Source organism: Fundulus heteroclitus, chromosome 20 (assembly GCF_011125445.2).
Source record: "Fundulus heteroclitus isolate FHET01 chromosome 20, MU-UCD_Fhet_4.1, whole genome shotgun sequence".
NCBI classification, from domain to species: domain Eukaryota; kingdom Metazoa; phylum Chordata; class Actinopteri; order Cyprinodontiformes; family Fundulidae; genus Fundulus; species Fundulus heteroclitus.
The window spans coordinates 25,297,888-25,310,872 of record NC_046380.1 but is presented as its reverse complement, the minus strand read 5'-3'; the positions used below and the strand labels follow the sequence as shown (position 1 = coordinate 25,310,872).

At 39.1% G+C, this 12,985-nt stretch overlaps 2 protein-coding genes across 4 annotated transcripts in view; one reads left to right on the top strand and one right to left on the bottom strand.

The window, feature by feature from the left end:
* scn8ab (sodium channel, voltage gated, type VIII, alpha subunit b) overlaps positions 1 to 2,496 on the bottom strand; it is a 72,819-nt gene extending 70,323 nt beyond the window's left edge. For 2 of the 3 annotated variants that reach the window (XM_036151297.1, XM_012878156.3), the window contains exon 1: positions 2,341 to 2,495. The gene's annotated coding sequence lies outside the window, so the exon portion shown is untranslated. Of the gene's footprint in view, positions 1 to 2,340 lie in introns of all 3 variants that reach the window. The other variant, XM_036151294.1, reaches the window with a different exon arrangement.
* Positions 2,497 to 10,387: 7,891 nt separating this feature from the next.
* LOC105937029 (methyltransferase-like protein 7A) lies at positions 10,388 to 12,968 on the top strand. The gene is made up of 2 exons (XM_012878144.3): positions 10,388 to 11,061; positions 12,368 to 12,968. Exons 1-2 carry the CDS (start codon positions 10,567 to 10,569, stop codon positions 12,599 to 12,601), a joined length of 729 nt encoding a protein of 242 aa, XP_012733598.2. The 5' UTR covers positions 10,388 to 10,566; the 3' UTR covers positions 12,602 to 12,968.
* The last annotated feature ends 17 nt before the right edge of the window (positions 12,969 to 12,985 follow it).

Here is a 12,985-nt window from a genome sequence, read left to right as displayed (position 1 = left end):
GCCTACATTTTGACTGTGTTAAGAGACATACATGTTACTGTCAACCAAACTGCGCTGTTGGGTGAAGAATAACCTATCACATCATCTCTGCCTTTAGCAACAGTACCCTGGCACTGTGTGTAACTATGTCCAATGGGAAAGTTTGAAGAAATGATGTATTCACAATGTCTTTCTGCGGATGTCCGTGTCATGAAAGCATCCACAAAGAGCAGCGAGAGAATATAGCGCTAACAGAGAAACCCAGCAGAAGCTAAGCAGGCTATTGCTAGTCAAAATGTACTGCAAATTTAGAGAAGCTTCTGGTACAATTATGCATGAGAGGGCTTCATGGAAGGAGGCTAAATCATGTGAAAAGTATAAAAGAAGGCAAGATGCTGTCTGTATAGCGTGTGTTGGCTGTTTTTGTGCAGAACAAGCTGAGAACCTCTGCAGGTTCTATGATGAAGGGCGATGACTCAAAACCGCGCGTGCCGCCTCCTGGCTGGGTTCAATTTGCATCAGCCAGTGGTCCGTTATCTAAGATCTATTTTGCACACAATGTCAGTAAAGTCTTGTGGCTGGATGTGGGTTAGAGTGCAGGAGGAGGGGCTGCTGCAAAGTTTGCTTGCACTTCATTCCGGCCCAAACCAGGGCGATTGTCCATCCCCAACATTGAATATATTATTAAGGGAACTAATGATTTTTAGGTTCTAAATGGGCTAATGCCTCTTTCTTTACGCCTGGGATGAAACAGCTTTAGGCTAAACTACGTTCTGGCAGTAGATTTTGCTGTCATAACAAGAGATGAACCAGATGGCTTTTAAAAGACGAACTCGGTTGGGAGGAACACTGCAAAAAGGGAACTAAAAGTAAGTAAAATCTTCTTGAAATGACTGTATTTGCCCTTGATTTGAGCCGGTAAATAAGATGATCTGCCAATGGAATACGAATTTTTGCACTTATAATAGGAACAACTCATCTCCATCATCTTTTTTTCCAGTGGATATATCTAATGATCATATCTTAGGGTTGAAAATACTCATTGCATTAGCAGATCATCTTATTTACCTGCTCAAATCAAGGACAAAGACACTCATTTGAAGAACATTTTGCTTACTTTCGGTTGCCTTTTTTTTGCAGTGAAAGAAAAGCAAAACTCGCTCTCTCTCCGCTTCCTTGGAAGACTTCCTCCAGTCTCCAGTGATGACCGCCTGCTCTTTTTCACAATGTCATCCCACCACCTGCTATCCCTGCCCAGACTGAGAGCTCTCTGTAGCCTGCAGTCCTCACTAAAGGCTTTTATTCCAAGGTGCGTCGTTGTTCTATAGGGCCAAAGCCCGAAATACTGCAGTGTGCTGCTATAGGTTCTAACTAGTAGGTCAGTGGAATCTACAATCTGGATGCTGACAAGTCAAACCTGCAGTAAACCGGCAGCACACATGAGGTTGCTGCAATCCAGTATCATAAAAACGTGTTGTTGTTTTTTTTTTTTTTTAAGAGACATTATTTATAAAGAGGGGAAAGTAAACCGCACCCAGTAAGGCCGTGTTGACAGATATATCACTGTAGTGTGTGCTGTTTAATAGTGGATGAAACAATGCTAACGTTGTCTTTTAACGAGCAGCCTGGATAAAAGGAGGAACAAGGTGCCGCGGTCCCTTCAGAGGACTGCCAAACTACAGACGCACCTTCTACCCCCCTCACGCAATACAGTCTCCAGAGAGACTGCAAGCAGGAGGGGTGGGGTATTGGGGGGGGGGGGGGGAAAACTATTCCCGATACAAAATAATGTCCCAAGAAAAAAAAAGGCCATGCAGATACAATTTCGGTGCAAACAACGCTGAACGCGGGGACGACCTGGCATTTTTTTTTTTTTTTTTTTTTTTCCTCTCCGAGAAGTTTTGACATGCTCACTTCCCCCCCATCATCATCGGGCTTCTCATTGTGACACACTGAAATGTCATCCCATCCAGCTGCAGGCCAACTCCCCAAAAATAAAAAATAAAAAAAATAAAAAAAAAAAGGAGAAGAACGCCTCGCGCGCCGCATCTTAGCGAGACGTGTTTTTTTTTTTTTTTTTTTTCTTGCTTTTCGTAAAGATGTCCCGTATTTAACCAAACCAACACACACACACACACTTTGCGGCCGGAGCCATCGCATGCACCATTCGTCCGCGTACATCACTGGCAGGGAGCCCCTCCACGAGCCGCTACAGGGGCAGAGATGCTGCGAGAGGGACCCGCTCTGCGGCACTGGGATGCAGTCAGTCGACAAAAAAAAAAAAAAAAAAAAAAAGTGCGACTGGGCTCCATCCCGCGGCCAAACATGCCGGACAAAGACGACAACAGATTGTTCACTTACTTTTTCCCGCATTAACAGATATCCTGACAGCTGGCACTGAACTGCAGATGTGGGAAGGAGTCGGGAGTAACTGCGGCTGTCGCCATATTGGTGCTGCTATCTTCCTTCCCGGTGCGTGCCGCTGCCCTGCATAATTGATGACTCTCAGCAAATTGTTAGGGAGGGTCGGTAAATGCCTTCACTTCCCAGGAACGGCCAAGAGACCGCAGCATCGTAAGCACAAAAAGACGTGGTTTACTCTCCGTTTAAAACAACACGCACATATATTCTGCTTGGCACCATTACTGCGGCATCTTTAGACTTATTTATTTATTTTGTTTGTCCGAGACTTTAGTGCTTTTATTGCAGAAAGAATATGTATTTATAATTTCCGAACTGTGTTCTGACTATCTATACCAGAACCTGACCTGTAACGATATAGAAATTTAGTGTCATATTTAACCTATATTGCTTAGATACATCACGGTTATCAATGTTATCACTTGTTTGATTAAAATATATTCAGAAACTGTTATTAGAGTTTGATCTGTCCCGCTATTTTAATTAATTAAAGTACCTTTCAACCCTCTCCCTTTATTTCTGTTCTTCTTGTGGGTATTTGATATGAAAAATATTTTACATCAGATATTTTTATTGAACGCTGATATTCAATATTTATGAATTTTAACGTTTATCAAACGCTGATAAATTCTAATTTTTTTCAGCTGTTTCCCTTAACAAATGGTCTTTTAAAGATCGCTATATACATTGTCATCATATTCAGTAATTTAAGATTTAAAATCCAATGAGGCTCGTTTGTCAGATTGAAATAACCTTTAAGCAGGTACGAAACATACTTTTCATTAGGGCCCCATTTCTGTATTAAAAGTGTTCTTTTAATTGTCCTGGTGTAATAGTTTAATCTGATGTTGTTTTCATTGGCTGTAAGAATAACATCATAATTACCAGAAACAAAGGCTTGTAAACATTAGCCTGTGTACTGTACCAGGCGAAGGACCTGAAAATTCAGCCATACACAGAGAACCGTTCACAAGCTTTATTTTAAATCTGAAACTGGCGGGAGTCAAGAAACTCTTTTCCTCCAGGGGTTTGTCTGTTCTGGAAATCCAAAAGGATGCTTCCTTGTCTAGACAGTTTCTCTTCTCTCCTCAGTTTGCAAGCTCTCCAGAGAGGAATCAGATGACGTCACAACAGGCTAAAGTGGAAACTGCAGGCTTTTTATTCATTTGAACTTTATTTAAACAGGATAAATCTCATTGAGAAATGAATTCTCATTTCATTTATTTATTAATTTAAATTAGGACAATGCATATCAATCAAGATGCCAGCAGTAAGCATCAGTGCAAATATGCCAAAGTTAGCACAACAGCTAATTTGTATCCAGCAGGTAGGAACAATAAAGCATCCCACAAAACAAAGCGCGGAGAATAATACAAACACCCATATAACACTAAAAAACATAAAGTTTTTTAATGTTATATGGGGCACTTCAGATAGGACACTCTAATAAGTAGACTAAGTAATCTACATGAGTGCATCTCTGGTTAGTTTTCAGCCAATGTTTCAAAGACTTTTAAAGCTGGAGTAGGAGCCACAGATCCTGATATATGGATGCCATCATTTGGCCATATTTAGTCCTGCACCACTGTACATGACAATCTCCTCTGGTCAATGCTTTTGTGTTTACTGTATTACTTGTTTTTTGTTTTTGTTTTTTATAAAATGTATTAAAGGAGGAGGAGCAAATCCATTTAAAACTTTACAAATAATGCAAGGATCCATGCAAATCTGATAACTATCATAATCCAAAATGTTGTACTCACTTACAATGTTACAATAATGATACTGTAAAGGCTTTTTCTCGAGGACTTTCAGTGTTTTACTAAAAATAGGCTTTAGGGGCTTCAAACTGGCCTCTGGAGTGTGAGGCCATGTAGCATTACAGTAGGCTATATGACTGAATATCATAACATGCATATACGCCTTTGTTGATTCTGTTGTCAAAGATGGTCTTATATGTTTAAGGTTTGACCAATTAAGTTGAATTAGAAGTGAATTTCTCTTTACACGCTGTTTAAAATTCTGATTGGAAACAAAAACTACTCCAAGGTATTTGAATTGTTCAACCATATCTAATGTCTCTCCAATAACTAACACAGATGGTTGCTCGCTATCTTCCCGCAGACGAGAGAAAACATACATACATACATACATACATACATACATACATACATACATACATACATACATACATACATACATACATCTTTTTAATGTCAAGATGTAGACAAGAGTCCTGAAACCAACGAGAGACTGGTATCATGGCACCAGAAAATACGGCAGCAGCTTCATTTTTTTGTTTTTGCGTGACTATACAATACAATATCGTCCGCATATAATTGCATTTTTACAGTTTTGCAGACATTGGGCAAATCATTAACGTCGAACTACAGCTAAGCAGGTAAGAAAGGTAGATTGTGAGTTTTCTATTTGTACTACTTGTTTTCTGCCAGATAAATATGATTTCTTCCAGAAGGGGTTACTATAGGAGAAATTACAATGAGTTAGTTTAGCAAGAACAACATTATGGTTGATAGTGTCAAAAGCGGTTTCAGGTCAAGAAACACAGCACCCACAAAGTGACCCTGATCTAGAAGGTGTTTTGGATTTTCCAGAACGTAGCAGGTGGCTATTTATGTGGAGTGATTCTTCCTAAACCCAAATTGCATGGGATAAAGAGAAGTTGGGCGGTTATTTAAATGTTCTATTAACTGTACAGTAACCCATTCCTGCAATTTTTTTTTTTGCAATTTTAGAAATGATTAGCAAAATACTTATAGGACGGCCGTTCTCAAGTTTGGTTTTGTCTCCTGTCTTAAATACTGGGGTAACGCTGGAATTCATCCATGTTGATAACACTACTACATATTTAATGGTTTGGTCTATTATATGTGCAACTGGGTATGCAAGTGCTTCTTTATGAAGCTTAAAGAAATTACCTGTCAGGCCAAATGTGTCTCTGGCCTTTGAGCCTTTTAGAGATCATGTTCAGGAGAGACCTTTTGCAACATTATACAAAGTCAGAAACACAGAAATACAGAACAGTACAGATGCATATCAAAATACAGTGTAACGATGTTTAGATAATAAAAAGCACCATTAAGAATTACAGCATGTTTAAGAAAAAAAGGAGCCTTCTGACATTTTCTCTATATTTTTCGTCTATATTTTCAAATACCGGTAGTTTTATTTCCTTTTGGGGATGATTCTAGGTTATTGGTGCAGAGCAGGGGAAGGCTGATGTCCTTAAATCTGCGGAGACTGAAGGAACACCAAGTAATGATGTTCTGGGATTGGAGGTTGTGACTAGTGTTTGGGTGACATATAAGAAAGATATGAGGGAAACAAGCCAAGAACTGATTTACAGAGAAAATTGTATGAATGAAAAACTCCACATACAGAAAGAGATGGCCATTTAACTAAAGAATACATCGTCCAATGATGACAACGATGTTTAAATCCAGTTTTAAACCTTAGCGCTCCATGATAACTGGCATCTAATAACTAAAGAGAAGGTGCAAAGGCATTCATTTATAAATATTCTCATAGTCTAAAAGAGGCAGGGGGTGGAGTAATAAGTTGTTTCTGTAGAAATGTAATTTTGGTCTAAGTTATTTTAAAAATTCTCTACTTGAGCTTTAAAAGTCAGTAAACTATAGAAGCAACTCAGCTCAGGTGATTGTAGGCATATTCAGTAATCAGACAACACAACATCTTTCATTGATTAATCTAGAGGGTAAAACAGGAGACAGTGAAGGGTCAAACACAAATAGGGAAAGATCAAATTATTTATCCAAGGGCTTGACAAAACTAAGAGGTCAGGGCACAAAAACAAGGTATGTCCAGAGATCAGAAGCTTGGAAGATCAGACGAGGGCAAGGCAAGAGAGTCCAAGGTACTGAAATGTGGTCGTTACAATGAGATGAAACAAGGAAAAGAAAACCCCCGCTGGCCATCTCCAGGCAGGAGCTTTCAATGATCTGGATGGAGACATGAAAGTTGGAGTGGTTAAATAAAGCAAATCACAGGTGAGGCAAATTGCAGTGATTGCAGCAGAGGAGGTGGGGGTAGGAGAGTCGAGAACAGAGACATCAAACCATTTTAGTCTGTTTAATCTATATAATGACTTTCACTTCATGAATTGAGTTACTAAAATAAATTAACTTACTCTACTCTAATTTAATAAATATGACTCTATACTCTTTTCTTAATTTAACTCCTTGTATACCAGTTTTAGGATTCTAATCTATCTGTGATTTTTTTTCACCAAAATTGTTTTAAAAAAGGTGCTTTTTTTATGAAATGCAACCAGATAAGTAGATTTAAACTAAAAAAAGTGCCTTAAGTTGTTAGACAACAAAACAGAAGATGTTCGAAGGGATTTCAACACCAGGAGGAGAAAAAGGGTAAAACAGAAATCAAACTGCAATTGTTGTGTATTAAGCAATGGCAACTGGAAGCCATGGCAGAAAGAAATTAAAAATGAAATAAACAGGTTTATTTAGTTTCATAGACTTGAAAAAGTTGAGGGGTGGGGGTCAGAAACACATCCAAGATATGAAAATAGCATTTACAAGACCAAAACACCAAAAAAGGACCCTAGAGTAGAACTTCTTCAGAAAAATGCCTCCAATTACTTTGGCTGTGCTAATGAGAACAGACAAATTCTCCACTGAGGGTCCAAGAAATCAGTTAGTCGCTAACACGTTAAACAGGGAAAAAAAAACTAATGAAAACCCAAGAGCTAAATTTGAGTTGGTTTTAGGTATGGCAATGAGATCTTTACTTAAAGACCTCAAAGGTTTGTTGTTGTTTTTTTTTACTGTTGTGACATCCCAGCACAACATGTATAACCATTATCAAATCATTTAGGAATAAAATATTTAGCTTTTCTGAGAAAGCCCAAGAACAATCTGTCTACGAATGTTTGTAAGGTGATAAAATATATTAGGCATGTTTCTAAAACTTAAGCTCAAAAGCCGAAGTCACGCACACGGGTAGACATGCAAAATTTCCTTATGTATCTTGACATGCCAATCATTGTCACACGCTCACATAACGTGTTCCTAGTTAATTTCTGTTCGATGGCTGCGCATCCGCACTTCTAGTGTTTATGTTAGCTTAGCGGCTAGGTTAGTGGTTAGCTTCGGTGTTAGCCATTCATTGTAGCTCCACTGCTCTCACCGTGTACTTTGACCATGGCTGAGAGTCACAAGAAGAAAACCACATTCATGTTTATGAGAAGAAGAGGAAGGCCTCAGTAGAAAGAAATAAGACAAGAGGAGATTTGGGATACTTTTTTCATGGAAACGTCCGGAAAAACTGCAGACACCTCTTTTAAAGGAACGTTTACTGGTTTCAAATTATGATGTGCTCCTATTGTATTGTGGGGAGTGGGAGTGGTGGCCTAGTGGTTAGAGAGCAGAGTGATTATGTCCTTGAGAGGTTGCAGGGTTTCTAGTTTGCCTCCTACAGATTGCCACCCTGGGCCCTTGAGCAAGAACCGTAGCCCCATAATGCTCCCCGGGCGCTGCACAGCGGCACCACACTGCTCCTTACAGGCTAAATGCAGAGAACACATTTAATTGGAAAGTGTGTTGCAATGACAATAAAGATGATTATTGTTGGCTAAATATACAAAGGTTCTACTGATAAGGTACGCATACAGGGTTGTGAATGCTTCTTAAATGTTTAAAATTAACATGTTTGGAAACAAAATAAAACTGCTAATGAAATTTATGCAAAACAAAACCTTTGTTGCCTGATCTTACATTACCGCAGCCCCTTTGACATGTTAATAGCAGTTGTTAATCATTCCACGAGGGGGCGACAAATCGACTCATTCCAAACCACCATGGGAGGCAACAACGTGACTGAATAGCAGCAGTGTAGGGCAGGTGTACTCAATAAAGAAATAAATAAACTCCTTGCAATTATGGGTAGCAATTTCTGAATATTAACACAATGAACATACCCTGGTATAATACTAAATCCATTGTCTATACCTACTTCCTTGCAGGGTCGCAGTGGCACATCTCCAGAGGTCATTGGGTAAGAGATGGGATCCAGCCTGAGTCCATCACAGGGCAACATGAGACACACAGGACAAACAACCATGTACATACACACAACTAAGGGCAAATTAGACCGATTATTGTAAAAGGCATGTTTTTGGATTGTTGGAGGAAACTTTAGTACTTGGAAATAATCCATGCATCATAATAATAATAATAATAATAATAATAATAATAATAATAATAATAATAATAATAATAATAATAATAATAATAGTGCTGAGATAGCACTGTTGCCCTGTGAATCCCTGTCTTGCCCTTTTGGTGTACCGGCGGCCTATACATGATTTCTTGCCCAGTAACCGCTGGAGGTGGATAAGCAGGTCTTGCATGGATGTGTGGATTAAACATTTACTATCATTTTATTCTAAAATGATCTTGAATTGAATTCATCATTGTTATTTTTTGTCATTGTTATTAAAATTTACAATAACCAATAATCATTATTTATAATTAGATATTGCAATATTCATACAACTGAAATATTACTTAATATTATTTTCTAGATGTCATAATTGTTCATAACAACCATCCCTCCATTTATTTTCTATACCCTCTGAATTCTTGCAGGATTACTGCAGGCCTGGTGCCTAGAATAGAAAAGAAATAGGTACACCAGTGAGAAGCAGGGTACCACTGGAACACGTTAGTGGTCCATTACAGGGCAACATGGTGACAAACAGGGCAGACAATTGTGCACTCACACATAATGGCTGTATTGAGCAGGTTACTGCTGAAAGGCAAACTATCTGTTTCTTAGCTTGTTTTATTTGCGGGTCTATCCTGAAGCACTTTTTGATCTTGTGCTACATCCATAAAAGTTTTAGTTGTTACAATAACAATCCTAACAACAATAATAACCTGTTTAACACAGGCTGCAGAGCAGTGGAGATGGGCACCAGCCCCCCGCCCCAACCCCCTGCAACCCTGCCTGGAAGCGGATACAGACTGATGTATGGATAGGTGGGTTTAAGACCAGGCGTATTGGAAAAATAAAATAAAAAAAATACAAAATCCCTTAAAAAAATTGACCAACAACCACAGGCAAAGTCACCTGAGTATGTCCCTTTATTTGCGTGAATGTCAAACTGTGCACTTGCAGGGGTGTAGGAAGGTTTTAAAATATGGGGGGGAGGGGGGGGGGGGGCAAATAAGATAGATAAGGTATTATAGCCAAATGCCGAGCGGAGCAAATCAAAAAATGTTTGGGTCCATAGGCAAGGAAAAGTGAAATGCACCCCTATTTAACATGTTTAACTGATTAAAGAAGCAATCAATACATTTACATCCATATCAGCACTGTAGGCTTAAGAGGGTTTTTTTCGATGCACATGAGGTATTTACCAAACAAAGAACTAACCCAAAAGGCATAGGCAATCACAGGTCATTAAACTTAAGGATGTGCATTAAATGCAAAAATGACCAGAAAGGCAAAATTATCAGCAGCATTGAAGAAACCTTTAATGTTTTGTAGCATAAAAACGGTAGTACAGATAAATGGTCTGCAAAATGGTTAATACTGAACTACAGCAAACAGCAATATCAACATTCTTAAGGAGACGACCTCGTTAGTCAAATTTGCCAAAAAAAAAAAAAACTGAGGCGACGGTCATTCTTGCTGGCAAAGTCTATGGCTACTTTTTTCAAATCAAGTTCATCTGTCAAGTCTTTATGGGAAAGTCTAATGGCAAAAAAAAAAAATAATAATAATAATAATAATAATAATAATATATATATATATATATATATATATATATATATATATATATATATATATATATATATATATACATATATATATATATATATATATATATATATATATATATATATATATATAATATATATATATATATATATATACATTTAAAGTTAGGAACATGTTAAACTGTGTAAAATAAAGGTGCTTTTCAAATTAAAACGTTGTCATAGGGACTCTGCAACTATAACCACGTTTTAATTTGAAAATGCGCACCGGACGTCACGTCGGGGCTCGCCTGTCGCTCCTTGACAGCTGGTTGTTGTTGACTCTCCGTCGCTCGCCGCCTCCAGTCACGTTGCGCTCGCTCGGAGCCCGCCGCCGTCCGCCAAGATGAGTCTTGCCATGAGGTTTTGGACCCTGGTGGTCAACGTGTTGTGCATCCCGATGCATGTGCTCAAAGCGGTGGGTTTGTATGAAGGCTACAAACGCATCTTCCCCATTTGCCAGCAGCGCATCTCGGTAAACTACAACAAGATAATGCACGAAAGGAAAGCGGAGTTGTTTCGCAGTCTGCCCGAGTTCATCAAGCCCGGCGGAAAGCTCACTATTCTGGAAATCGGATGCGGCTCTGGGGCAAATTTTGAGTTTTATCCGCCTGGCTGCAAGGTGATCTGCACGGATCCGAACCCGCACTTCCAGAAGTATCTGGACAAAAGCATGAAGCAGAACGACCACCTCACCTACGACCGATTCGTGGTGGCCTCGGCCGAGGACCTGGCTGCGGTCGGGGACGAGTCGGTGGACGCCGTCGTGTGCACCCTGGTGCTGTGCAGCGTCCGAGACATCCCGCAAACCCTGAGAGAGGCGCACCGCGTTCTGCGCAGAGTAAGGAACTGATTAATGTGGGCGAAGATTTCACCAAGTTCAAAACGAAACTTTTTCAGGTGTAACCTCTAGGGTCAGGTCAGACCTTCAGCTGTTGTATGGTTCCATTTCCAAAAAGTCAATTAATAACTTTGTGCAATGTGATCTTACAAACTGAAGGGACCTGCGGATCAACTATTTACTAAAATAACTTATTAAACAAAGCTACAGGTGATGATTGATCCGTTGTGGTGCTACATATTTGTTCTCAAATGCTGTGGATTTGACTTTTCAGTGTTGTAGTTCTTGTGAAACTATAGAAAAAGCCAATTGTTAACCTTGCAGTCACTACTTAGTTATAACGAACTGAGCTGCAAATATTTTTCATATCATGCTGACAAGAAATAGTTTCCCAGTTCCTCCCACTGCCTGAACTGGAAGCACCAGGTTTCACATTACAATTATGTAACGTGTGGCACGGAAGTGGCTCCCAAAGGCAAACACAAATCCAGCCCACAGGAACTCCAGCCTTGAACTCTGATTTATTTATTTTTTTTGGCAGAGAAATTAATACCAGTCAGTCTGATTATATATATGTATAAGTTTCAACCAGAAAAAAAAAAGGCTTCAAAAGGAATAATTGGAAATTGAGCTACTATAAATAGCTGCCCCGTAGTTACTGCATTCCTTGATAGCCATGATGTTTATACTAACACTTCTCATACCAATGCCTACTGTATTTCAAGCCATGACTGTCCATGTTTGTTTTTTTGTGTCTGGACAATGCTTCTTTCAGCCAGCTGACCGGCAGTGCAGCAAAATCTTTGCACCAGGCAGCTAAAGAAAACTCCAGTCACTCCAACCATTTCTCTAGCATCTTTTTTAATTCAAAAATACCATATTAATCTGAAAAGGGAAATTTAAAAAGAGTTTTGAAATGAGGAATAGCTAAGACATCAACTCAGCTGTTTTGAAACTGCAACTTTTTAAAACCTCAGACCAGCCTTTGCCTTATCTGTACCGAGAATTAGGACCGGACTTGACTGGAATGGACTAGATGTAAATATGCCATTCAGCATGCTAGGCCAAGCTTTTCAAACAGAGATAAGATTATTCACCTGCACATGTTAAAATAGAAAATCATCCGACCTAAAACTTGCCAGTATTAGAGAAGTTGAAAAAGTTTTTATCAGACCTAGTTATCCAAGTTGAGCATTTTGCCTGGTTTAGAGTTCGGCCTTATAGTGCAAATAAAGTTCCTTGTGTTATAAGTGATTTGGCCAAAGCTGGATGTTATGTTTACAACTAATGCATCTGTGTCTCTCAGGGTGGCGGCTTCTTCTTCCTGGAGCATGTGGTTGCAGACCCCTCAACATGGTCATACTTCTTCCAGCACGTCCTCCAGCCTATGTGGTACTACTTTGGGGATGGATGCGAGGTCACCCGGGAAACCTGGAAATATGTGGAGGAAGCTGGATTCTCTGAGCTCAAACTTAGACACCTTGAAGCACCACTCATCTTTATTATCAAACCGCACATAGTAGGCTATGCTGTGAAATAAATTCCTGCTAATTACCTTCGTAACAAGTTATACGACTACCAGTATATGAATATAAGTTTTGTATCGTGCCCATTGTTTGTGTGGCGTGAACACCGGGGGGGAAAAAGCAATCATCCTTTAATTTTTAAATGTTTTTTAAAGACTATACCTGTTTATAGACAGTGCACAATACTAATGTTTATAGTAGTGATAAGCACACATCTTGATTTTATATGAGCAAGTCACATAACCGTACATCAGTAGTAGCAGCTAACATAGGAAGCTGCACCAGTACTCATCTGTGAGGCCACTTCAATCAATCGGTGCCATGTTATTATTGCATTTCCTCGTTTCAATGGAGATTAAAAGATTGTTTAAAAATGTAAAACGTTTGCTTAATAATTT